Consider the following 27,566-nt stretch of genomic DNA (forward strand, 5'->3'; position numbering starts at 1 on the left):
CATCCTAAACAAGGTCCTAAAACTAGGGCTGAGGGCAGGGCTGGCCTAGCAAGACTGGGTTTTTTGACGTTGGGCAAGTCCATGACATCTCTGGATCTGTTTCCTCCCTTGTGCCTGAGGGAACTGGAATGCTTCCACATTCTAGAACCCTCCATAGAGTTTGGGAAGCAGATTTGAATTTAGACTCCTCCCTCCATCTGGCAATGCTGAGACACCGGCCCCACCCCCACCACCAACGGAAGAGAGAGCCACAGTGGGGAAATGAACTGCCTTTATTTTTTTATTTCCCATCCAGAAACCCCAGTGTGATGGTGGAAGCAGCATGAAAACAACATCTCCCCAGGCCTCGCAGTAGAGGCGAAGGGAAGAGGGCTGCCCATGTGCCTGCCTCTAAAGACGCCACCCTCAGGTTGATGTCACCTGTGGGAGACCGGGTCCACCTACAGACACCAGGTGATGGTCCACCAGGCCCCAAGCTCCAGCCTGCTGAGTCCCCAAGACACGGGCTCATTAAATAGCTTCGTACAAAAACCCAAGGGTGTCCCTCCAGCTGGTAAAAATTGAGCAATTTCTACTTGAGGTCTGCTGTGGGGGTGGACCTCACCTTGGAGATGTCTTTCCAAAATAAAACTAAGCCCTACTCAGGAAAAATGGTGATGAAAGGCAGCTCACAGACATGCACGACTAATAATCTTATTGAAAAGGGAGGAGCTCAGGCACACAGGAGGACAAGGCTATGCAATACGCAGACATGAAAGAAATGCCACGGGATGCTGTCAGGGGTCAGCAGGAGGCAAAGAGGTAGAGCTCTGGTCAGGAACGCTCTGCCTAGAGAGAGCCCTCTGCAGCTGGCCCTAGATCGGGGACTCAGGGGAGTATCTGCCTAAGGACCAAGGAGACACCAACAGCCTGCCCAGGTGCGGGCTTGTGCAGGTCACACAGTCCTCATGAGTCTCCTGGACAGGAAATGGACATGAAGGACATTTTTGAGACAGGGGGCAAAGTGCAGAGAGAGCCAAGAGGTCAAGATGGTGCCAGAGATTTTGAAACCACAAGAGCCGCCCCTTTGGGAAACACTGAGAAGAGGAGCCTCTTCTCTAGCCTCTGCTTGGGGCAAGCCTGGGTCAGGTGGGTTCTCAGTACTTTTTCACAGTTAAGTCTTTTCCTGGGCAGCCACATCCACGTCAGGCTGGGCTGGGCTGTGGCCAGTCGAGGGGTCCTTTGGCAGGTTCAAAGCTGTGAGCCACCCCGAGAGAACGTGCCCACTTCCCTGCTTTGTGGTTCATAGGCCTAGAGAGACCCGACAGCGGGCTGCCCAGTGTGAGTGAGAATGCCTGCATGTTTCAGTGGTCAGGGGCGGAGAGGCCTGTACTCCAGATTCCCCAAAGAGATCAAAACATACTAAAACAGCCTGCAGGTCTATGTGTGTCTAACAGTGCTCAGCCAAGTCCACGGCCTGGGTCAGCAACATTCCAGAAGAGGAAGAGCATTGTAGCCGGTTGTTTGGCCAAATGGTAGCGATGGGGAACAGGTCTCAGGTTGGGCATGTGGAAGGTTTTCCAGTACCTTGGATTAAGACAGGATGCAGTGGTCCTAAATTCTTCCAGTCAGACTGAGTTAACAGCATGTCTTAGTAGCAGGAATTTGTCCTTGTTTTTGTCACACAAAGGTTGGTGGAGACGGGGCCAGGACATGGCCAGTTTGATGACAGTGGAGAAGCTGCTGCCAGTTCTGTGGGGCGCAGCCCACCTTCTCCTCACGGCCCTCAGGTGAAGTAGCGGCAGGGCGTGGAGTCGATGTAGCAGTACTGGGTGCATCGCAGGTCTCCATATGACCTGAGGGAGGCAAAGACACGTTCTAAAAGGCCACCTCCTATATGCTGGTGACTTCCGGTCAAACCTCATCAAACAGCGGCCAAGGGCAAATGGTTCTATAAGAACTTTTCCCATTCTCATTTGGAGTGAGAGGCCTGGGGGAGTTGAATCATGTCTCTGGGATTTTGGCCTTGAGGTCTAGCTCGGGGCCTGGGTGGAAGGAGGTGGTTGCCCTGCTCTTAGCACAGAATCTGTGAGGGAATCCCCCTTGCTACGATGCAGCCTACCAACAAAAATGTCCTGTATCTGTGAAGCCACTGGCCAGATGTGGCTATTGAGCTCTTGAAATGTAGTTACTGTGACTGAATAACTGCATTTTTTTTTTTTTTTTTTTTGAGACAGAGTTTCGCTCTGTCCCCCAGGCTGGAGTGCAGTGGTGTGATCTCGGCTCACTGCAGCCTCCGCCTCCCGGGTTCAAGCAATTGTCCTGCCTCAGCTTCCTGAGTACCTGGGATTACAGGCACGTGCCACCAAGCCCAGCTAATTTTTGTATTTTTAGTAGAGGTGGGATTTCACCATGTTGGCCAGGGTGGTGCCGAACTCTGAACCTCAGGTGACCTGCCCGCCTTGGCCTCCCAAAGTTCTGGAATTACAGGCGTGAGTCACAGTGCCTGGCCTGAGTAACTGCATTTTAAGTTTACTTATAATGACTTTACATTTGAACAGCAGCCTGTGAATGGGGGCTACCGTATTGGACAGTGCAGTTTATACCTCTGTAGGCCCGGATGATCATCCGAGACAGGGCGTTAAACCTCACAGGCACAGTCACAAGCGTCCCTCTGAGGCTTCTGGGGAATAGCTGTGTAACCACAGTGAGCGTGGGGGAGCCCTGGGCTCTACTTGATCCTGTACTCCATATCTGATCGTCTACATTCATTTGTCTCTGTGGAGCCATGAAGAGCCAACTCTCTGGCAGAGGCCTGTCAGGGGTCTTCCTTCCTTCAGGGAGAGGGGCACTGCACACAGACACATACATGGAGTGGGGTCCTGGCCAAGCCTAAATGGGCTTAGAGTCTGGGGGAGTCTGGGGGAGACTACAGGTCTGTAGTTCTCCCAGCCTGGTTGAACATGCTAATATCTGAGTGTTAGGGAGACCCCCTTGGAAGAGAGAGCACAGAGAAGGCAATGGAGAGACAGGCATGGCTCCCCAGCCCTGCCAAGGGCCCAGGTCCGAGTCTACAAGAGAAAATGGGATGGGAGCAAAAGCTGAAGGGACTGGACTCAAGGACAGAAGAGATCGGAAGCACCAGTAGATCCACTCTGGAACCCAGTGAAGAGCAGGGCATGGCCTAGGTAAAAAGGAACGGCCTCCCCATTTTCCTGAGAACGTTGTACAACTCTGGTTCTGTAAGGACTGGGGAGACATGTACCTTCCGCACCTTGGAAGGAGCCCAGTGGTTACAATCTGGGCATGGAATCAGCACCTCATGGGGCGGTGGCCCTCAGTTGGCTTGGCAGGCGCCAGTGTGGAGCCAGGACACTAGAATACTTGTCCTGAACAACATAAATAGCCACTGAGGACTCTCAGAAATAACTAGAGGGGTCCTTGGAGGGAGTATTTTCTTGGAGGGGCCATGAGCTTGCAAAATTAGATATTAAGGCTGATTTGATCTCACTTGCAGTCACAGGCATGCCTGAGGGATGGGCAGGGTGTTCCAAGGAAGTCAGGTTAGGTAGACATGTCGATTCTTGGAAATGCCCTGAGACCTTTACTCTCCACTGGGCTTCCCACCTAGGCCCACAGCCCAGGAGACTATGTAGTCATGGTGACCACCGGGTTTGGGGGCTGCTCATACAGGGCAGCAGCTGAGCTCAGAGACCACAGCTCCCCTCTGGGCCTTGGATGGAGCAGGTGGCTGTGGGTGCCGTGGCTCAGTCTCAGTGGCACGCAGGCAGTGCTGACCAAGAGGGCACGTGGTAGGCAGGGAGCATGTGTTGTGTCATTCATCACCATACCTCAGTGTCTAGAAGGCACCACAAAGTGGAGAGGCACTCAAAATATTTGTGAAGGAAAGAAGGAAAGCAATGAGGAGGGAGGGAGAAAGAAGGGGGAGAGGGAGGGAGGGGAGTCATCCCTACCCAGGGAGATAGGTCTCGCATGTCAGGTAGCCAAAGTCGGAGCCGTCACAGTCCTCCACACCCTCATGCCGGTGACCATCTCCACAGTAGGCACGGTGACAGCCTGAGGGGACATAAGGAGGTGCAGTCCTGAGAAGGAGCAGAGGCGATAGGCTTGCCTCAGCTTGTAAGGACCATGCGGCCCAAGGGATCCAACCTAAGTGCTGCACCCCTTAAAGAACTGACCTCCATTAAGCTTCACACTCCTCCAGGGACTGCCCACAGGCTCTGGTCCCACAGCGATGTTCCATGGGACAAGAAGAAGGAGACCCTGGCTCCGGCCCCGCCTCACCACTTACTAGCTGAGGGGTGGGGAGACTCCAGGTCGTTATCTGCAAAACTGGGACACTGACATGACCTCCACCTCATAAAGCCAGTGTGGGGGTCCCGGGAGTGAGGGTTGGGAGACTGCTGAGCCCCAGTGAGGGTGCATGGTGACTCTCATCTGTCAACAGCTTCTGCGTGACACTGGTGAGCCCAGCCTTGTGTCCCTGGGGAGCCACATGATCTTCAGCAAAGACCTCTGCTCTCACACGATGGGAGGGTGTTGGAGTATGGATCCCAGCATTGTTTTCACAGGGCAGGGACAGTCCATTAGTTCCTTCCTACTGTGAGAGCTCCTATTTGACACTGTGCACCAGAGGCAGAAGGGACTCTGGGCAGGGCCAGCCTTCTAGGGGATGCCATCCCTGGAGCTGTCGGGAGACAGTTCGGCCACACTGAGACAGTCAGCAGCATCTCCCGCCACCCACTCTGCCCTGTCATCCTTCCCCTGAACTGTTTTTTTTTTTTTTTTTTTTTTTTGAGACAGGGTCTCGCTCTGTTTCCCAGCCTGGAGTGCAGTGGTGCAATCGCAGTTCACTGCAGCCTTGAACCCCTGGGCTCAAATCATCCTCCCACCTCACCCTCCTAAGCAGCTGGGACTACAAGTGCGCACCACCAGGCCTGGCTAATTTTTTTAATTTTTATTTTATTTTTGTAGAGATTGGGTCTTGCTCTGTTGCCCAGGCTGGTCTTGAACTCCTGGGCTCAAGTGATCCTCCAACCTCAGCTTCCCAAAGTGTTGAGATTACAGGCATAAGCCACTGTGCCCAGCCTCCCCTGAGCTTCTTGAGAGCAAGAACCATGACTTTGCATCCACACATCCAGCCCTGAGCCCCAGCCTGGATCTTTAGAGCAGGGGCTTAAACCACAAGCCCTAAATGAATTCAGTGAATGGTGGTTGAACCCTTACTATATCCAGATAATCTCTGCACATGTTAGCTCACAGGATCTCTAGGGACTTGAGCAGCCAGCACATCATACCCATTTTACAGGCAAGGAAAGTGAGGCTCAGAGCCGTAAATTGCCCCCCATTACCCCACCCACCATGTGGCCTCTGCCTTGAGCCTGAGGGTGGCTGGTGTTTCTCAGGGCCTGCATTCAACCTCTGTTGACTCTAAAGCTCCTGCTTTCCACCACACCTCCTGGTTTTGTTACTTGATTAAAAAAAAAAAAACAAAGACAAACAAAAGCAAGCCCTCCAGAGCCTGCTGCCTACCAGTTAAGGCAGCAGCCCACGAGGCTGACAGCAGCTCTGGCTGGCCCAGCTTCCCCTATGGAGGGCTTTGCTACTAGAGCTCTACCTGGTAAATGAGCCCTCATTCAGATTCTTGGCCTCTCCCTTTTGCCTTTCACTCCTCCATGCAAAGTGAGAGCCCATCACCTTTATCTTCTGCACCTGTAACATGGGTTTTGCTAAGATGTAGGACTGGGAGGACCTGGTGGCTACATTTTGAGATAAAGAAGGCCTAACTGGGGGCAGGATCCTTGACATCCACCCCTGGTGAGGTGCTTGGGTGGTGGAAGAGTTAATATTTGGGCTCAAACTGGGGCAGCAGGGACTGGGGTGGGTGGCACAAGGTGGCCTGGGTATACCCTTCTCTGGCTCTAGAAAGGTCCCAAAGCACCACAGCTGGTGTCCAGGGCTGGCCCTGAGTCCCACCCCCCTGCTGTTCAGGCCTCAGGTCCTCCTGGTCTGGGCCTCACTCACGGATGCAGTCGTCACCCACATCGCTGTTACCATCGTCACACTCCTCCCCAGGCTGCAGGAACCCATCCCCACAGGTGCCGCGCTGGTCTGCAGTGTAATCCACAGGGTAGAAAGGGGTCAGCTGGCCAAAGAAGCACACAGCATTAACTGGAGCATGGCATACCCAGGCAGCCGCAGGCAGGGAGGTCATTGGTTTTGGTCTGAAGGCACTGCTGGGGGGCATGCCTTGACTTCCTCCCAGGGGTGGGAAAGGTACTCCTTTCCTGTTGCCCAGAGCTCTGTAGCTGGTTAAATGTTGGGTCAGATCAAGACAGCAACCTGGCACGCAGGGATGTGGAGACCATCTGGAACCCTGGCTCAGAGAGGGGCTTCTATTTGGGAGTCAGGGTTGGGGAATGGACGGCTGCTCAGAGAGAGTTTGAGGGAGGATGCTCAGCCCTCCCATGCAGACAGACTGTAGAAAGCCCTCCCCAGGCCCAGTGGGGTGGCCTTCCCTTCCTTTAATGGATGCACCTCTCTCCTGGGCAGGGAGTATGTCCTGAGGTGATGGCCTGGGGGTACCTGGATGGGGAGCCAGCCAAGGCTGTCCTTGAAGTACAGAGATCTCTGGTCTCTGCGGAAGGCAATGGCGTTTTGGGTGTTCAGCCTCTCAAGCTCCTCCTGGTTGTTGACCACAAAAATCTGCCAGAGAACACACTGGTGAGGATTCCAGAAAACACTTCTGCAGGGGGCAGGGAAAAAGCTGGAGGAGGAAACAGAATCTCTATCCTTGGGCTGCTCAACAGTGGGAAGAGGGGTTTGCACACTACACTCTAGCATTCCTTCTGAAGTGAGAGGAGTGTCTTGATTCCCTCACCTTCTCAATCCAGTTCCTAATGTCTGAGTTTGAAACTAAAATATTCACTCGGATTTAACTTTTCTTTCTTTCTTTTTTTTTTTTTTTTTTGAGATGGAGTCTCATGCGGTTGCCCAGGCTGGAGTGAAGTAGCGCGATCTCGGCTCATTGCAACCTCTGCCTCCCGGGTTCAAGCAATTCTCCTGCCTCAGCCTCTCGAGTAGGTGGGATTACAGGTGTGCACCACAATGCCTGGCTAACTTTTGTATTTTTAGTAGAGATAGGGTTTCGCCATGTTGGCCAGGCTGGTCGCGAGCTCCTGACCTCAAGGTGATCCACCCACCTCGGCCTCCCAAAGTTCTGGGATTACAGGCATGAGCCACCGCGCCCGGCCTGATTTAACATTTTTAAATATTTAAAACGTTCCCAAGACTTAAGTTAAAAGGCAATGTCATATAGTCAAGTAATTTGACATCTGGAAGTGATTCTTAAAATTATCCTACTCAAAGATATTCTTTACAGCATTATTTACATTAGTAAAAAGCTTGGGGGTGGCCAATAAGCAATAGGTTGGTTAAACACCAACACTGGTTAAGTAAATTGTAGCACAGCCACACTAGATGGATGATTATGATGAACTGATGTCCAAGGTTTACTTCAAAATAATACAACAGAGAATGGGCAGGAGTGAGTAGGCATAAAGAGAAAACAAGGACACAGGCTCGCCATGAGTTGATCATTATTAAAGTTGGGTGAAGGGTACATAGGGGTTCATTACACTATTTGTTCTGCTTTTATATGTATTTGAAATTTTCCCTAATAAAAAGTTTAAAATGTTATTTATAGAGTGTGGAAACATGGCAGGATTTCAACTAAGATAACAAAGTATAACTTTTTTTTTTTTTTTGAGACGGAGTCTCGCTCTGTTGCCCAGGCTGGAGTGCAGTGGCGCTATCTCAGCTCACTGCAATCTCCGCCTCCTGGGTTCAAGCGATTCTCCCGCCTCAGCTTCCCAAGTAGCTGAGGCAACAGGCGTGCACCACCGCGCCTGGCTAATTTTTTAAATATATTTTTTAGTAGAGATGGGGTTTCACTATATCGGCCAGGCTGATCTCGAACTCCTGACCTTATAATCCACCCACCTTGGCCTCCCAAAGTGCTGGGATTACAGGCATGAGCCACCGTGCCCGGCCAAAGGTACATTTTTATACAATATAATCTCAACCATATAAAAGTTAGATTTTAATAAGACAAAGAAAATACCCCAAAATGGACTCACAATCAAATGGACAATTTGGTTTTCCTCTTGATTTTCTCATATTTTCCAATTTCCTATAATGAGGGTATACTCAGAGTCGTGAAAAAAAGTTAGTTTTACTGAAAGGATTTTACAAAGCCCCATAAGGATCAGGTGAGAGGGCCTCATGGATAACCACCCCAGACTTCTCCCAGAAAGCCTTACCACAGGAACTCGCGGGGAACTGGGCCCATACACAGATTCCCCGTAGGAAGGGTTATTCACATTCATAGTGGGTCCACAAAGACATCTTCCTGGAGGCCCGGGAAATCCTCTTTCCCCTTTGGGTCCCATTATAAGTTGTCCTAGGAAGCAACAGACTGCTGTGTTACTAGAGCCAAGGAAGAGAAGACCAAACAACCAGGGAGATGTGAGCGACCTTTGCAACAGAAAAAAGGTTAAAGTCCACAGCATTTCAGAGTATGCCTGAGGGAGAGGTTCAAAGAGATGCTTTTGATCCAAGACATGGAGGAGCTAAGGTAAGAAAAATAGCTGGTAGGCGATAGTTTCCCCCTCCTTCCTGCCTTGAAGACAGGCAAGATGTCTGGTGTTGCAGCAGCCATGTTGCAACCAGGAAGTCACAAGCATGAGAAGATAAGCCAACATGCAGGAAAGACGAAAGGCTCATGGGGCCTGGGGCCCTGACAGTGACAGTCAGAGGCTGAATCAAAGCCAGCTACTGCCTGCCTCTGGATTTCTTTATTGGAGAAAAACAATGCCCTATTTGTTTAGACCATTATTAACAGAGGGCTTCTTGCCGACAAACACATTATTGACTGTTAACTTTTATTGTTTTAAAAAACTTTTGTTTTTCTTATATATAGAATTTTTTTTTTTTTTGAGATGGAGTCTTGCTCTGTTGCCCAGGCTGGAGTGCAGTGGCATGATCTTGGCTCACTACAACCTTTGCCTCCCAGGTTCAAGCGAGTCTCCTGCCTCAGCCTCCTGTGTAGCTGGGATTACAGGTGTATGCCACCACACCAGGCTAATTTTTGTATTTTTAGTAGAGACGGGGTTTTGCCATGTTGGCCAGGCTGGTCTCGATCTCCTGACCTCAAGTAATCCGCCCACCTCAGCCTCCCAAAGTGCTGGGATTACAGGCGTGAGCCACCACACCCAGCCAATGTAGGATCTTTACAGAGGAATTTCTGGATGTGGGTTTCTTTCATTTCTTCTGGAAGAAAATAGAACATTAGTATATGCTCTGCCCGTTTACCCTCCCCTGGTGCTGAAGAAGTGAGGACATGTCTTGAAAAGATATGATCAGAAAGTGTACTCCCTAGCAATGTGGAAGAACTGTGAGGGTAGTACCTTGGTTTTTAAAGGCTCTGATACCCAGGATACACCTCAGACCAATTCCATCAAGACTTCTGAAAACTGAACTGAACCTAGGCAGCATCCACACTTTTATTTATTTATTAAAAAAATTTTTTTTACCACTTTAGCATAAGGCATCCTTTTTTTTTTTTTTTTTTTTTTTTTTTTTGGAGACGGAGCCTCACTCTGTCGCCCAGGGTGAAGTGCAGTGGTGTAATCTCAGCTCACTGCAACCTCCGCCTCTCAGGTTCAAGTGATTCTCCTGCCTCAACCTCCTGAGTAGCTGGGACTACAGGCACGTGCCATCATGTTTGGCTAATTTTTGTGTTTTTAGTAGAGACAGGGTTTCACTCTGTTGGCCAGGCTGGTCTCGAACTCCTGACCTCAAGTGATCCACCTGCCTTGGCCTCCCAAAGTGCTGGGATTACAGGTGTGAGCTGCCACGCCTGGTCAGGCATCCATATTTTTTTTATTATTATTATTATTATTATTATTATTATACTTTGTTTTAGGGTACATGTGCACAATGTGCAGGTTAGTTACATATGTATACATGTGCTAGGCATCCATATTTTTAAAAGCTCTCAAGATGATTCCAATTTGCCCCAAGGTTGAGAACTGGGCCATTCCCCTGCCAGATCATCCTCCCTTCATCCTCCATCCCTCCCCAGCTGCCTCTCAACTCCCTTCTGATCTGGGTTCAAACATCACTTCTTGAAGGAAGACTTTTTGAATCCTCAGACTCTGTCATGTATACCTGGGATACAATTTCATGGTTTCCTATGCCTTTCTTCACAGCACTTCTCTTTGTGATTCTATATATTGTGAGATTATTCCAACAAGGTTGATCTCCAGTAGAATGTCGCTCCACAAGGACAGGGCTAGTGCCTGTTTTCATCCACCAGGGCTTACACAAAGTAGGGGCATGGAAAGTGTTTGATGATCGAATGAATGAATGCAGACTAATTGGAGAGAAAAAGTCTTCGGAAGAGGATAAAAGTCACATTCTGGCTGGCAGAAAAGCACCAGAACAAAAGCCATCTAACAGGAAGTGAGGAAAGAGAAAAAAAGATGGGGACTGAGAAGAGAAATAGGTAAGGATCCCTTCTTCTGGGAAAATAGCGAGGGGTGGGTTTGGAGGCCAGCCAGTCATTGGTGTCAGGCAGTATGACATCTGGGGCAGCCAGGGGCTGGGAACACAGTTCACAGATCCAGAAGGGCAGGAAATAAAATGACCCCAGGGGAGAGATCTGGGCAGGATCCCCAGGAAAACCACTGCAGCCGGAGGAGACTGAACCTTCCTGAGCGGGTTGACAGGTATTCGTACAATCAGAATGCTGACAGCATGAGGGGAAGGGCGCTGTGCCAACATCTTATCCTAAGTTATGGTTGTTTGTTCTAACAAGAAATACAAATATAATTCTGTAGGAAGAGCTCCAGTCTGTGTTCTGATATTTTCAGAAGAGCCCAGAGAGACAGGGAATTCACCAGGCTAGGAATATTCTGGGTAATTAAGCACTTGGGGAAATTGAAGTGGAAAAGCTCTGTGACCAAGAATATGAGGGTGGCATTGGAACAGCCTTCCAGAAGGCTCTGTGACCCCAACAACTCCTCCAGAACCATGGCCTGAGAGACAGTCAGGAGTTTGTCCCATTAGCTGCTGATGAATGGTGAGGCTGAGATTTGAATTCATGTTTTACTTAACACTATGCTGTTCAAAAGACAAATGTCCAAGAATACTGATGCTCTCAGGAAGCTGGCAATTCCCAGGTACCACATTGATTCACTTATACTCCGTCTGGGTACAGGAAGGACTCAGCCAAATTTGTAATTTGATTATTGCAAATTACATCCTAAAGGCATTTTGCCTTTATTCCCTCCCCACCTCTTAGCCCCTCTTACCCTCTAACTCGGATAAGTACAAAGCTCTCACCCTTTCCACCTCCCCCAGCACCATCTGGTCCCACAGAGCTGGGCACCAGAAACCGAGGTCACCTCCCAACAGGATGTGGCAGGGAGCCTGCTGCCACCACTGCAGTTTCCCTGCAGCTTCCTCCTAGTTGCTGCAGGGCATCTGTTACCCCTGCCTGTTTTCTGCCAGGCTATACTAAAGGACTCAGCAACCTGAACTTCCCCACCCTGACCTCTGGGAGATCATGTCTCAGCTGGGTTTCATCCCCACCCCCTGCAGCCAGAGGACCTGGCTCTCCATCTTTTCCCAGGCAGGCTCCCACTTCCATTGGCTGCCTCAGTGGGAAAGGATCAGGAGAGGGGAATCTAGGAGAAGGCAGAGGAACCAGCACAACAACCTCTAGGGCTGCCTGGCTGACACTCACCGATTCTGGACCAGGGTGGCCCCCAGTCACTGCTGTGACCTTGCAGGCATCACTTCTCTTTGAGGTTCAAGATTCTTTTCTCTAAGGGGAGGACTAGACCAGGGGAGTTTTAACCTGTGGTCTACAGAGGCCAAGGCTATCTCACGATGGCGCTGGGACAGGGGTTCTGGAACCCTGGGAAACAGGGTGCAAAATCTTGGATGTAGGTATATACAGTTTTTTCCCCCCGAGAATGGGTTTGGGACTTTCATCAGACTGTCAAAGGTAGTGTCAGGAACCAATCTGGGGGGCCTAGTCCAACTCTGGATGATTATCCAACTGGTCCCAGGCACAGGGATAACTTATTTATTTATTTATTTATTTATTTATTTATTTATTTATTTATTTTTGAGATGGAGTCTTACTCTGTCGCCCAGGCGGGAGTGCAGTAGCGAGATCTTGGCTCACTGTAACCTCCGCCTCCCGGGTTCAAGTGATTCTCCTGTCTCAGCCTCCTGAGTAGCTGGGATTACAGGTGCCCGCTACCATGCCCGGCTAATTTTTGTATTTTTAGTAGAGATGGGGGTTTCACCATGTTGGCCAGGCTGGTCTCAAACTTCTGACCTCAAGTGATCCGTCCACCTCAGCCTCCCCAAGTGCTAGGATTACAGGCGTAAGCCACCGCGCCCGGCTGAATATCTCTCTTTAACTCCTTCCTTGCCCTCTCTCCCCACCCTTCCAATATTTTCCAAAGAGCAGGATTATTTATTGCCCCATCTTCTCTTTTCCTTCTTCAGCCCGCTCACTCAGGAAGGCTCCTCAGAAAGGAAGTGGCTCAAAGGACGGAATAGGGGGCGGGGGCATCAATTCAAAGAGATGGCCCCACCCTGCTTGGCTCCTAAGGAGATGAACTGTGAACCCACAGAACCCCTGCCTGGGAGCCCCTGCAGGAAGCAGCCCTGTCCACCCACATATCAGGTGCCACTGGGGATGTGAAGCTGACTCAGCCACCTACCTCGCCCTCAAGGATCTAGTGGGAAGATGAAACACATCTGCAGAAACGTTACCAATGGAGAGGCCGTAACAGAGAGGCAATGACCAGGGCTCAGGGGAGGGTGATCCATCCTGTTAGGGGCCAAGGAAGGCCTTACTGAAAAGAGAGCTTCAAAGGAACAGAGAATTTTGTTGGATGGGCAGAAGGTGAGAGGAGTGCCATGTAAGGTCATGTGGACCCAGAGAGACCATAGGAATAGCTCCAGCTCCACAGACGGCAAGGTGTCCTCTGAAGGGTAGAGGGCAGGGCGTGATTGGGCAGAGGCTGGGGTAGTCAAGGGAGAGGGAGGTGGGCATACTGGGTGGAAGAGAGGGAGCTGGAAGGCCAGGGAGAAAAAGTATGACTCTGCGGGGCCTGCTAAGAGGACAGGATTGCAATACACCGAAGACAGACAAGACAAGAGAAACAGCAGGCACCAAGAAGCTGCTGACAGCTCTGGCCTAGCCCTTCTCATCCATCCCCTAGCCCCAGGAGGGAACCAGACAAGTCAGGTGAGGGCTGGCCTTTACAAAGAGATAAACACAGTGAGACCATTAAGATCCCAGTCCGCTAAGGACCTCCTACACATCCCACATCCACCCATCCCATGCCCCTGGACTACTCCTCAGTTTTTTCTGTTTTTGTTTTTTTTTGTTGTTTTTTTTGTTTTTGTTTTTTTTGAGATGGAGTCTTGCTCTGTCACCCAGGCTGGAGTGCAGTGACTCGATCTCGGCTCACTGCAAGCTCCGCCTCCCGGGTTCATGCCATTCTCCTGCCTCAGCCTCCCATGTAGCTGGGACTACAGGCGCCCGCCACTATGCCCGGCTAATTTTTTGTATTTTAAGTAGAGACGGGGTTTCACTGTGTTAGCCAGGATGGTCTCGATCTCCTGACCTCATGATCTGCCCACCTCGGCCTCCCAAAGTGCTGGGATTACAGGTGTGAGCCACCACGCCTGGCCTACTCCTCAGTTTTGTGAGCCCCTAGGTAGCCCAGGGGCCAAGAGAGTCCCTTCTGAAGGCACAACTCAGGCCAAGCTCTCAGTCTCTGCGGTTGGTAGCTCATAGTTATGGGGCTCCAGGGGGACATCATGCCTTCCAGAACCAAGGAGGAAGAGGACTAGTTGAAAGGACCCCCATTCAGATCATCCAGCCAATTCCAGAAATGAATTATGGAGTGTGGGCACCTGGCCTGGGCTGCATCTCAAATCTGATTCCCCTAACAACATGGAAACAGGTGCAGCAAACATAAGTTATTACCCATACTAATCAGTGTTTGTTCTCCCAGTATTTCCTTCCTCCTCTCCCTATTTCAAGGAGGTAGCAAGAGTTTGTGCTTTCTTTCCCTTGCTAAAAGCAGGTACTATTGGAAACAAACTTTTCTTTCTGCCTTCTGTTCTCTGAAGGACAAAGCTCCTAATTGGGGTGCTGGTATATGAGGAGTAGGAGGAAGGAGGGGGTCAGGGATGGAAGAGGAGAGACCTCCCTAGACATGGACAGGAGAGGGACCCCTTGTATCCTGAGGAAGAGACAGGTCTCAGAAAGAATGGTTGTGGGGTGCTCCTTGGAAAGTTGAACTGTGGGGACCAGGACTCCCAGCCTTGAAAATGTTCTGATACCCACGTATGGCATGAGAACAGCAGCCACCAGGTATCTGTGGACCACAGGGACTTGGACAACAAGTCTATTTCTATTTCTACTCTATTTCAGAGGTGAATGGAGTAGACCAAAGGTTGGAGGGACCTTCCCTGACATTTTTCTGCCATTATTCACCAGGATCTTTGCCCAACCTATTTGTGGTTGTTGGAGGAGTAGTGAAAATCCTAATAATGCCTGAATTAATTTATTTGGCATCCTAGTAGGTTGGACTCTCAGAGCCAGATTTAACTTAGTTTAAAGGATCTAACAAAATATGACATTTCTTGCCCATCCCATGATGTGGTTGCAAATATAGTTCCATAAACACAGGAGGAGGGGGAATACACTGTGGAATTGTAAATGTCTTCATTTTCTTAAGAAAAAAGTTGGAATAAAAATTGTTTGGATTCCTTTTGTATAACTGAAGACAAAAAATGTTTCAGTCAACAAATGATCTTCTTGATACTGTCTTTATACAGTTGATGTGCTGTGAAAGCCCCTACCATGAGCTGACAAGGGAACGAAATAAAGGGCTTAGCTAATAAAATTGAATGAGGTAAAAGAGGAAGCAGCAGCTGGGTGTGGTGGCTCACGCCTGTATTCCCAGCACTTTGGGAGGCCGAGGTGGGCGGATCACGAGGTCAGGAGTTCCAGACCAGCCTGACCAACATGGTGAAACCCCATCTCTACTAAAAATACAAGAATTAGCTAGGCGTGGTGGCAGGCACCTGTAATCCCATCTACTCAGGAGGCTGAGGCAGGGGAATCACTTGAACCCGGGAGGTGGAGGTTGCAGTGAGCCAAGATCGCACCACTGCACTCCAACCTGGGCGACAGAGCAAGGCTCTGTCTTGAAAACAAACATACAAGGAAGCAGTGTATCTGTGCCCTTCTCAATAACAGACTTTATATTTTTATTTATTTATTTATTTATTTATTTATTTATTTTGAGATGGAGTCTCGCTCTGTCACCCAGGCTGGAGTGCAGTCGCGCGATCTCGACTCACTGCAAGCTCCGCCTCCCAGGTTCATGCCATTCTCCTGCCTCAGCCTCCCAAGTAGCTGGGACTATAGGCGCCTGCCACCACGCCCGGCTAATTTTTTGTATTTTTAGTAGAGATGGGGTTTCACCGTGTTAGCCAGGATGGTCTCAATCTCCTGATCTCGTGATCTGCCCACCTCGGCCTCCCAAAGTGCTGGGATTACAGGCGTGACCCACCGCGCCTGGCCAACTTTTTTTAAATTTTATTTTAGTAATTTCTTTCTACATCTTTTTTTTTTTTTTTTTGGAGACAGAGTTTCGAGATGGCACAATTTCAGCTCACTGCAACCTCCGCCTCCCAGGTTCAAGTGATTCTTCTGCCTCAGCCTCAGAGTAGCTGGGATTACAGCCGCGTGCCACCATGCCAGGCTAATTTTTGTATTTTTGTATTTTAGCAAAAACAGAACGGTTTTTGCCATGGTTGACCAGGCTGGTTTCAAACTCCTGACCTCAAGTGATCTGCCCGTCTCGGCCTCCCAAAGTGCTGAAATAACAGGCGTGAGCCACCCATGCCCAGCCTCTTTCTCTAGCTATTGCAAACAAATAAGGACTCTTTTATAACACTGTAAATTGGAAAAACCTGCAATGTCACCTTTACTTCTAGGTTTAAGAGAATTGCTTGGAGCCATGACACTTTTATCTAGAAAAAGGTATTAGTTGATGAAATATGTTCCTGTTATTTTTCACTTAAGATATAAATGACATCATTAATGTGCTTTTTTTCTGCCCTCTATTTGTTCTCCAGAATGCTAAAACAAATTCAGAATGGCATTTATCTCTCTTGCATAAAAGTTGAATGAGCTAAATCGTGGAGAAATTACAAAGATATTGGAGTGTCTCTGGTAGTTTCTAACTTGAAACACAAGGCATCTCTGCTGGCATCTCCTTGTGCCCTCTCTGGGAGACTGGCCAGTACTGCAACAGTGGATCAAGTGAAGCAGTGTAGCTCTTACCTGCAGGTGGGGGGCCTGGGGGCCCTGGACGGCCAGGTTGACCAGAAGGCCCAGGCTTGCCGGGTGGGCCCATAACTCCACTATCCCCTTTCTGTCCCTGACAGAGAGAAAGGCAGAGCCTGTTATGAAAGCATGACATAGCAAGCTTCCCGCCCCATTTATCACCAAATCAGAGATCACCTTGCACTTAAGGAGCAAGAGCCCAGTGGGGGATGCAGCTCCAGAGGTCTTGACCATCGAGCTGTTAATAAGCTTAGGGCAAGTGACATTTGAGATAGTGATGGCTACAAGTTTGTAGACCTTAGTTCTTGCTCTGTCCTACAAATGTGGCACATGGCAGCTGAAAGGAACCAGTCAAATCTACTCTAGGCCCTGGGCAGATGAGGAAATGGAGGCCTAGAAATGAGCTATTTTCACTCATTGGCTTCCCGTTGCACTCAGGATAAAGACTTAGCTCTTTACTGCAGCCTGCTAAGCCTTGCATGGCTAGGCTTTCCAGCTTCATTCCAGCCTTTTGGCCTTTTTGGTCTTCAAGGGCACCATGTCTATTATCCCCCTTCTCAAGACCCTTCTCTCTGCCCCAAAATCTCTTCCTTCCCCCTAGCCTAGTTAACTGTCACTCACCCTTTGGCTCTCAGCTCAAATGCCCTATGGCAAAGCCTTCCCTGACCTTCCTGGATGGAGTCAGTTCACCCCACCATAAGCTCTCATAACTCAGCCTGTTTCCTTCATGGCATTTATCCCAGATCATAGCATATGGATTATTTGTGTGGTCATTTCATTGATGTCTCCCCATGAGACATACACTCCCTATGGGCTGGAATCTGTCTAGCTCACCTCCTTTCCCGAGATGAAATGAGGGAGGACAAAGATGCTAGAAACACAATGGTAGGCAGCTTTGCTGATCTGTAAATCCAGAGGTTTCACCTTGACCTTGAGACTCCGGGTAACTCATGTCATTGCTTTGTACCTCAGTTTTGTCATCTTTAAAATGAGGCCAGTAAATTTACACCCACATAGGTCTGTGAAACTAACAAAGATCTCAGAGGTGAAAATGTGGTTTGCACAGAACGAAGAGCTATGTGGGGCAAGCCAATTATCACAGCAACTGGCTTGGTTCCATCTGTTTCACGTAGTTAAACAAGTCTTGGTTTATTAAAAAGGGCACATCTGTGGCTACAGCCGTTCCACATGGAGTGTCCTCTTTTCTGCCTATTCTGGGAGTATCAAGAGCAAAGACTGGGCTCTTTGTTCTCCCTCAGGGTTGCTCTTAGGAGTCACCCCGAAACCAAGGCTGGTGCATGCTATTGACTCTTCCCCTGAGCAATTTGCTAATTGTCTGCTCTTGCCTCAGGCCTAATCAGAGCAGTGATTGACACCTGACATTTTTGACCTGGTTCTTCTTACTACACTTGCGCCTTGGCAGGCTTGCCCACCTGATGAAATGTAATCTTCCTCAAATCTGGGGAGCAGGCAGGCTTGGGACTCCTTTCCAGCCACAACGGTGACAGGTGACCTGCTGCCTTGTCCACATGGCTCTGGGGGCCGTCTTGGTAATGTGCAAGAAGTTCTTGAACTCTGAATATGGGATCTGTGAGGTCAGAGTTTATTTCTGATTCCATGTTTATGGAGGGAGTTCTTAAGCCTCAGCCTAGCTGAAGCATTCCCTGCAGTAACCAAGCTGGGTCTCAGGATGGCAAAGGAAGTCACACATCTTAATATAGCCACAGTTCAGTCTTGTTTTTCTAACGGCCATGTCAGCTGGCTCTGAGCACAGGAAGTGCCAAAGCTTGAAGGAGCTGGAAATGCTCCTTCATTCTGACACCAGCAGTAATGGAATATTCCGCTTATCGGCCATCGCTCAGAATGAGCCACGTCTCTATCAGCAGGACTCACTGAGTAGAGCTTTCCAGGAAAGGCATTCTTTATTCCTTATTTGCCACAAAGTTGGGTGATCTCTCTCAAGGAAATTGTTTCTCAGTTACTGAAGTGTTTTTTTTTTTTTTTTTTTTTTTTTTTGAGAGATGGAGTCTTGCTCTGTCACCCAGGCTGGAGTGCAGTGGCGTGATCTTAGCTCACTGCAACATCTGCCTCCTGCGTTCAAGTGACTCCTGCCTCAGTTTCCCAAGTAGCTGGGACTAGAGGTGTGTGCCACCATGCCCAGCTAATTTTTGTATTTTTTAGTAGAGGTGGGATGTCACTATATGTTGGCCAGGCTGGTCTCGAACTCCTGACCTCAGGTGATCCGCCTGCCTCGGCCTCCCAAAGTGCTGGGATTACAGGCATGAGTCGCCACGCCCGGCTGAGAAGATTTTTATAATAAAGTCAACAGCTGCTTTCCTGGGCTTGCCTGAAGGCAAGTCCTGAAGCATGAAGGTAGCTGAGAGAAGAAGTCATGTGGGGAAAGTTGGTCTCAACTCAACTCTCTGGATTCTAATCCTGGCTTTGAAGCTGACTTCATGGAGGGGTCTTGGGCAAGCAACTCCACCTCCCTGGCCCTCAGCTTCCTTGAGAATAACCTGAGGAGACTGGATTAAGTGGTCTCTGTAATCCTTCTGGCACAGAAATTACCATCTGAAATTCCTTCTGAATTTCTGATTTTTGGCTTTGGATTGACTTAACAATAACTTTCAGAGACTCTCAGCACTGCTGGCCAACAAACAAAGAGTATGTAAGACTATGCTGGGAGATTAATTCATGATAAAAATCAATACCACATCAGGCTTCTAAGGCTAACAATTAGTTATCTCCCAACTGGAACGACCCCAACACCGAGGGTTTGCAGCACCCTCGGGTTGTTCACGATGTCTTGTCGAAAGCTTGGGCTCTTTTCTCTAACTTCTCTGAGCTCCCAGATGTGGTTTTGGTGTAGCTTTTATGATTCCAACGGAATTAGTCTCAGCAGGCTCAAGAAATGGCCTTCCTGGCTTTGGTTATCGCCAGGAACTAGGAAAAGGCAAACACTGCCCAAGACAGAAGGAAGCCAGGAAGCTTCTGGAACCCCAAGCTTAAAATATTATGAATGGAAATCATTAGGAGGGGATAAAGTGATACAAGAAAAGATTTCTCCCCCATATTTTTCCTTTTTTATCTGAGCCTACTTTTTAAGAAATTGGTATCTGTGGCATCGTTGTGAAACCATGACCATGCTACCCATGATCAAAGTTTGAAAACTGGACTGGATGATTGTAACTTCGAAAGTTACTGTGCAGTCTAAATTTTCCAGGTTGGAGCCTGTGTTCTTTCTAAGCTGATTGGGAAAAGACCAGAATTGGCTTCATAGTGTTATTATGGTTCTGAAACCTGGCTGCACATTAAAATCACATGGAGCTTAAAAAAAAATAACCAAACCCATGCTGAAAGCTCATTCCAGGTCAATTATATTATGGTCTTTGGAAAATAAGGCCTAGGCACTGGGGATGAGGAGTGGCAAGCTTGGAACTACAACCATTGCACCTGATGTGGGGGATCTGTACATCTGTATTTAATCACCAGCCCCACCCCCAGGTGATCTTGATGTAAGATTAAGTTTGTGGGCCACAGATATAGCCTAAGGAAATAAGTAAAAGAATGGAAAAAGCTTCCATCCAAAGATGTTTACCTCTCAGGATTATATATGAGACAGCTAAGGCTGTCTCTAGAGCAGTCATGTCACATCACATGGCTTAACACAAGAGCCTGCTGACCAGGGGGAGTTCAGAATGAACAACTGCCTTAAGCATGTTAATCAACCCAAGAAAAAAGGTCACTTACAAATTGGAGGCCTGAGTAGGGAAAAACCACCCTATTGTTGAGATCCAGAAGGCCTCTCAACAGCAGGAAAATATCTAGGCTCATTTTTAAAACTTCATTTGTGTCTGGGACATTGAAGCATAAAATAGGTTTTCTGGGTAAATGACCATATCTGCCTTCCATTCCTAGCTGCTTTGGTTAAGACAGACTTATTTTTACGAACCAAATATCCACTCTTGCTTCTGGCCTTGACACAGTTCACATGGAGCATCCTATCCCATCCACTTCAAACTATGGCTAGCCTAGAGATGCCAGCAGCTTCTGGAAGTGGTGCTGCTCCCGTCTGCTAGCCCAGAGGATGCTGGAGTCAAGGTCTACAGAATATCTCTGATTAACGCCACCTGCCTGCCACTCCACACGCTGCCAGGTCAGGAAGTTCTGACCTCAGGCGGGTGGTAAGCCCTGGGATCCTTACCTGCTTGCCTCGTTTTCCTGGTCTTCCTGTGGGTCCTCGGTGTCCTGCTATCCCAGGTTCACCTTTTGGACCCATTTCACCCTGGAAAGAAGGAAAGAGAAGCAAGAGAGGACTCAGGGCATGTGGAGTGGGCACATCTACACAGGTCTAGCCAGTCATTGGCTACGAGGGCAGTCTACTTGATCATTCTGAATCTATGCCAACTGGGCTGCCCTGCAAGGTTAGGAGAGTGATGAAGTCAAGAGAAAGGCAGACATGTCTTTCAAGGAAGAGGAGGGAAGGAAGAAGGTAATTCTGAGTGGGTTATCTGTTACCTGAGAGGGACAGGTGTGGAGCAGCACACATTTTGATGGCCAAATAGAAGAGACAAATCATCACCCAGAACAGGCGGTGAGAGGCTGGGGCATCCAGCACAGCGTGCCTGTGCTAATTACTACAAGCTGTCTGGGAAAATGCTTTCCTTCTAGTTGGAATTTTATGTTGTGTTTTCTTACGTGCTGTTTTTAGCACAAATTCAAATCTGGAGGTTTTTAAATGATTGGACACTGTTTTGCCAGCTGTCATCTTTGGGAAGTTTCTACTCATTTAATGACTCTTGCTTAGGATTATGTGCTTGCCCACTCTTAGTAAGCATTGGTTTGAGTTCCAGCTCACTTCCATTTGATTTAGATGAAAGTTCTTTTGTGGGGAGAGATGTTCCAAACATATGTTCACATCTTCAATATAATTATTGAAAAAGGCATGGAGAACAATGGAAACAATATTCCTGTTTGTAAAGCTCTATGTTGAACTATCAAAACCCAATGTACCCATTGCAGAATTTCATAGTTTAAGGCCAATATTTCACAAAACTCATTTCTCCATCTTAGTTTCTCTCCTTCTTCCCCATTTTCTTCTACATGGATTCCAGCCCCACTTACTATTTCTTTGGGTCAGCCCACAGGGCGCTTCATTCCTATCTCCAGTAATCCCCCAACAGCCCAGAATTCACAGCCAACAAGAAAAATTTAGCAATAGCAACCATGAGTGTTAGTCAGCAGCCAGTGCCCATGAAGAGCTGCCCAGCCACTCAGAGAGAACAAAAAACACCCAGGCACTTTTTCACATGGCGGTCAGAGGAGGTATAACACAATGGAAAATTCCAGGGAACACCTGTATATGGAAAGGATCAAACATAAAGCTCTGAAATTATCTGTCAGCTCAGCCAATGTGTCCCTACCCAAGCCACCAATGTCTTGTTTCACCAAGAATTGTCCTTAAATCTGTTATTTCTTTCCAACCCATACATCCTTCAACATTCTCTAGGGAATGGGAGCGTGTGAGAGGATAGGATGGATGCCGCATGCCATGGAGATGCTTGCAGTTTTTCCCTGGCTGTTTTAGAGAGGCTCGGGGATGTCTTCATGGCTGGGAGAAAACAGCAGCACAAGCAGCACTTTTTTTTTTTTTTCAGGGATTGTCAGAAGGAAGTGTGGTCCTTCTCTACATTAGCTTGAAGCAGTCAGGAATTTCTTGATCTAATTTCTCTCCCAAGACCTAATTATGGTCATCATATCAGCTCTGTCTTAAAACAGCCTGTCATAAAAGGGGAAGACAACTCTTCAGATGGGAAGTCTAGTAAATGGTGCAGAGGACAGAGAAGCTGCCATACTTAATTTTACAGTAATTTATTATTCTTTGACGTTCACTGTTGCCCTGAATGAAAAGCTAATCTAAATATTTTTAAGTAAAACTGTTTTTTCTCTTTTAACACTTCCTTTAATTTGCTTATATAATTAATCTATTCTTTTAACCCAACACCCTACCTAGGGTAGCAGAGTGTAGTTTCTGACAGCTTAAGGTAGTGATATAATAAATTAATACATGTTGATTGAAAATATTTAAACACTTTCCACTGACTAGAAAAGGTAAGATAAAAATTGTTTTAGTTTGGTAAATAAAACTTTAAGGTGAACTTTTAAAAATTAAAAATACTAACAAAGCATCCCCTTTGCATGTTTGAAGAACATGATGGTTTGAGACCTATGTTAAAATAACAATTTCCAATGTCAATGTCTTATGGCATGAGGAGCCAAAATGATGTTAGCTTAGGAGCTGTTCCAAATGGCCATGTATGCCCTTTTCTCTCTTTATTCTCTGACATTCCCCCTCAACTACCCTTGTTCTTCTTCCCCAACCCTAACCCTCGGTAAAAGTTTCAAAAAATATGTTGGTCAACAGTCACCTTCACAATTTTTGTCATCTCTATATACCACTGTTTTGCTATTTACTGAATATTTTTCTTTCTTTCTCTCTCTCTCTCTTTCTTCACTTCTTTTCTTTTCTTTTCTTTTTTTTCAGAGACATGGTCTTTCTCTGTGCCCAGGCTGGAGAGCAGTGGCATAATCTCGGCTCACTGCAGCCTCAATCACCTGGGCTCAAGCAATTCTCCCACCTCAGCCTCCTGAGTCGCTGGGACTATAGGCATGTGCCACCATGACCTGCTAATTTTTTTTTTTTTTTAGAGATGAGATAGTACTATATTGCCCAAGCTGAGTATTTTTTTCTTTAAGTTACCTGAAATGGACCCTTTTTTATTAAGCCTTGTCCCAAGCAAGATATTCATTAAATATTTAACTATTTATTTATTTATTTATTGAGACAGGGTCTGCCTCTGTGGCCCAGGCTGGAGTGCAGTGGTGCAATCATGGCTTACTGCAGCTTTGACTCCTGGGCTCAGGCCACCCTCCCGCCTCAGCTTCCTAAGTATCTGGCACTACAGGTGCGAACTACCATGCCCAGCTAATGTTTTGTATATTTTTCTTGGTAGAAATGGGATTTCACCATGTTACCCAGGCTAGTCTCGAACTCCTGGGCTCAAGCCATCTGCCCACCTCGGCCTCCCAAAGTGCTGGGATTACAGGCATGAGGCACCATGCCTGGCCAATATTTAACTATTTAAATACAAAATTTAACTCTTAAAAATGTTAGCAGTCTTCAGTTCAAATACTTTTGTGTCCTTCTGGCAGTATGTGCACCGCCCTTGAAGAAGGACTGCAATAAGGCACAGTGACCTTAAGCTAAAGACACCTGTGCCTTACACTGAGGCCTGTGTACTGACAGGGGCTTTGACCGTTGTGGCTCAGATCTGAGTCCCCTGTGAGAAAGGTTTCTGCATTTGAATAGGACCACAGTCCTCTAAGAGGTAGGAAAAGCAAAAAAGCAAAAAAACAAACAAACAAACAAAAACCCAAAACCCAGATGGGTTGTCCTTTCCTTCCCATTGAGCTAGAGGGAGGCTCCAGACCATCCTGCCACCCTCTCCCCAGGGTGAAAAGCAACTTGCTTCCCATCCCAAAACAGAAGTTTCCATGGTTAAACCCACTATCCCTGCCTGATAGACAAGGAGGCAGAGCTCTTTTTGTTGTGCTTGGAGGACCTGATATTTTTATTGAGGCCTATTTTCACTACCTCAAGGTTACTTACTTTCTGCCCCAACATTCCAGGAAATCCTGGGAAACCCTGTGAAAAGAGCAACAAATAATTGTGATCGCCTCTGAAATAACACCTGAAATGGCTGTGGACAGGCTTTGTTGGTCATTTTCAAGATGGAGGCCTGTCCATCAGTCCATCATCAGTCCACGGATGGGGGTGGGTGGGGGCTGCTACTTGCATTGACATTTATCATTTCTATGGAAAGGTTTTCTCCATTACCTTTTCTCCTTTGGGACCCAGGTCACCCTTTTCACCTCTGGATCCCTAGGAAGAAACCACAGGAGAAAGTCAATGAGTTAATATCCTGGGAGGGAAATTCAAGCATTTCAAACTGAAAATCTCCCTAAACCAAAACCCTCATTTTACAAGTGAAGAAATAGGCTCAGATATGTCAGGTGACTTGTCCAGGGAAGGAATGCTTTGTGATCTACTTCTTGTTGAACCCCGAAGACCTCTTGCATTCGTAAAGGACAACTCACGGAAAATTCTGGGCCCCAAATCCTCTCTCATCCTGTAGGAAGTTTGTCCACAGGTTGATGCTGTTTTGATTTGGTTTTTGGCCAGGTCAGAAGGTTGTGTGGTGAAAGCTTGGCCTAAAGACATGCATCACCAATTTCCTCCAGCACTCTGTGCAAACTGTGCTTATTCTCTACCTGGCACGGCCTTCATTTGCTTATGTGCTCCACACGAGGGACCTCTGCCTCTATGGGGAGCCCTTCTCTTATCAGCTTGCCCTGCTTCAGGAGGCCCCTCACTTCTCTGTCAGTTCACTGACGAAGGGTGGGGAATAGCTAGGGATGGTGGCTTCAGTTGCAGACTAAAGAGAGACCTGGACCCATTCTCTGCATGTCTCTGATTCCAGAGCCAGTAGCCCAGACCAGGCTCTAGGACACCATCCAAGAAAAGCACTAACCTTTTCCCCTCTGGATCCAGGGTAGCCCTAAAAGAAAGCAGAAGGTACATTTACAATCAGCCCTGTAGGACTTCTGAGTTTGCTGGAAGAATAGAAGGAATCCCTGAATGTGGTGGTAAGGTGTGTCTCCACATTGCACTGTGAGTTTTAGTGGGGTTGCAGCACCAAACACAAAGATGTCCCAGAGGGTTGTGGTTATACCGGGCCTAAAAGGAACATTGCTTTTATCACTCTGCAAAGTCCTGATCAAAGGTTTCCATCTGCTCTGATGTCCAGAAGCTTGGTTCTTCCTGCCCAAGAGAACAGCAGGAATGGCATCCCTATGCCCCTGCATCCCAGGGCATGATGTTCTCCAAAGGGCTGGTAAAGGCAGGCTCTCCAATATCCGTGACATTCCCTAGTCCAGGACTGCAGCCCCACCCAGTCCCTATGTTTGTAGACAGCAGCTGCTCCACAGCCTTACAGAGAAGATCTGGGAATGTCCATTTGGACCCCATACTGACCTTGGAGCCCATTGGTCCTCTTGACCCTGGCAAGCCCATCATACCCAGGTCACCTTTTTCACCCTGTGGGAATTAGAAGAAGAAAAGACCCACAGTCATATTTTTTAGAGAAACTGAACCAGGAAGTCACAGGCAAGATTGGGAAGGAACTGGGGATATCAGGGCTGGCTTGTAAATCTGAGGACCCCAGATGCACCCACTTTCTCCCTCCCGAGGTCCCAAAACTCCATACTCCACATTTCATTCTTGTGTTTAAGATTAAATATAAAATGAAAATGCCCAAAGTGAAGCAGATCCCCACACCAACTGCTCACTAAGATGTTGTATATGGTAATACTTGGTATTTTCCTAGCGAGGATAGTGAGAGAGTAGTGGAGGGGGCATGAGGGAACTGGGGCCCCAGAAAACAAGGTGTCAATACATGCAAAAAACATTGCCTGCTTTGCTCTTTGCATAGGAAGGGTCCTCAGAATGATTTGTGGTTGGGACTTCCAGCACCCACCCTCTGTACTAAAAATACTCTATACCAGTACTAACCAATAGAAATATAAGGTGAGCCACATACTTAATTTTAAACTTTTAAAAGAAGTCACCTTAAAGTAAAACTAAACGAATGAAGTTAATTTTAATAGATCTCCTTTAATCTAATTAATCATCCCAACTTGTAATCTATACAAAAATTATTGAGATATTTTACATTGTGCTTTTCATAATAAGTACTTGAAATCTGCTATGTAATTTACATTTACACATCTCCATTCAGGTGCTAAATTTTCATCCAAAATATTTAATCTGTATTTAGAGATCATAAAATTTATAGTTGAAAAAGCAGATTCATGCATTCAAGTTGCTCCAAACATACTTTAACATTTTCAAATAACTGAATTTAGTAAAGGTTAATTCAAATAGTTAAAATTTAAAAATTCAGTTCCTCAGTAGCACTAGCAACATTCCACGGGCTTGAGGGTCACATGTGGCTACTGGCTGCTGTGCAGGACAGCTCAGCTGTATGCAGAGGATTTTTAAAATATCCTTTTGGGACTTTTCCTAAGAGGACTGGACACACAGTTTTCCACTGCTATAATATAGCCAGTAAACAAATCAGAGCAGATGGTGAGATCCACCTGCCCAGCTCTGACTTCTGCAGATAAAACTCTGAGTCACGCCTCTGAACCCTCTAGTCTATGACTACTAGTGGGAAAAACAGAGGCACAGATGGGGATGTGCTTGCTTTCCATAGCCTGACTGAGGAAGGAGATTTCATCAGCACTCGGCAATCCCTCTCTGAATGTAGGATTTCCATCCTTCAGCCAGCCAACACCACCTCCTCAACTCTCCATTCCCTGCCAGGTCAGCATGACAGGCAAGAGCTTCCCAGACGCAAGCCCCTCTTAGGTCATCTCAGGGAAACCAGAGTGGGGTGCTAGTTCCTAGGACAAAGGAGAACCACGGCCCCTGTAGAAGAGGGTACCAGCTCCCTATTTCTCCTCCCACAGGAACAGAGCTGTTGCACTGATCAAGGTCTTGCAGGCCAAGTGAAGGAGGAAGTACCTGGGGCCCTGTGGCCAGTCCTTAAGCTCTCTTCTTCTTCCTCTCTTGAAGAAGGGATTCCCTGACTATGTGCTAGGAGCCAGGAAAGCTGCCATCTTCCCCCCTCTTGTTTTGACACCGCATGAGCCCTGAGAGCATGCCACACTTACCCTGGGTCCTTCAGGGCCTGGCCAACCGATGGGCCCAGGCATGCCAGGAACACCTGGGGGGCCAGGTCTACCCTTCAAAGACCAAGAACAAAAGTCAGGGCAACTGGGTTTGTTTCTTTACTTCTAATAAATATGTTTTGTCTCTGGGGCCCAGAGGAGACAGTGGGTTCTCTAGGCATGGCTACTATGACCCTCATCCCCACTCTCCAAAGACTGATGGCCTGACAAGCCCTTGGTGTCACACTGTATCATCAAACAAGACCTTATTCTTCTCAAGAAATGGAGGATGGTGAGAAAGGGACTCTAAACTTCTTGG

General features: G+C 47.7%; 1 protein-coding gene across 12 annotated transcripts in view; it reads right to left on the minus strand.

The window, feature by feature from the left end:
- Positions 1–258: 258 nt before the first annotated feature.
- The window catches only part of COLQ (collagen like tail subunit of asymmetric acetylcholinesterase), a 100,226-nt gene continuing 72,918 nt past the window's right edge, over positions 259–27,566 (minus strand). For 4 of the 12 annotated variants that reach the window (XM_063805506.1, XM_001159864.6, XM_063805503.1 and 1 more), the window contains 12 exons: positions 27,251–27,322; positions 25,551–25,613; positions 25,048–25,074; positions 24,354–24,398; positions 24,126–24,161; positions 20,661–20,741; positions 16,454–16,550; positions 8,322–8,461; positions 6,586–6,705; positions 6,025–6,145; positions 3,954–4,056; positions 259–1,835 (listed from right to left, as the gene is read on the minus strand). In XM_063805506.1, the coding sequence (XP_063661576.1) occupies positions 1,766–1,835; positions 3,954–4,056; positions 6,025–6,145; positions 6,586–6,705; positions 8,322–8,461; positions 16,454–16,550; positions 20,661–20,741; positions 24,126–24,161; positions 24,354–24,398; positions 25,048–25,074; positions 25,551–25,613; positions 27,251–27,322 (975 nt within the window). In that variant the 3' untranslated portion in view covers positions 259–1,765. Of the gene's footprint in view, positions 1,836–3,953; positions 4,057–4,460; positions 4,688–5,617; positions 5,713–6,024; positions 6,146–6,575; positions 6,706–8,138; positions 8,462–16,453; positions 16,551–20,660; positions 20,742–24,125; positions 24,162–24,353; positions 24,399–25,047; positions 25,075–25,550; positions 25,614–27,250; positions 27,323–27,566 lie in introns of those variants that run through there. The other 8 variants (XR_678822.4, XM_009444961.4, XM_009444962.4 and 5 more) reach the window with 8 other exon arrangements.

The sequence above is a fragment of the Pan troglodytes genome, chromosome 2 (assembly GCF_028858775.2).
Source record: "Pan troglodytes isolate AG18354 chromosome 2, NHGRI_mPanTro3-v2.0_pri, whole genome shotgun sequence".
NCBI classification, from domain to species: Eukaryota; Metazoa; Chordata; class Mammalia; order Primates; family Hominidae; genus Pan; species Pan troglodytes.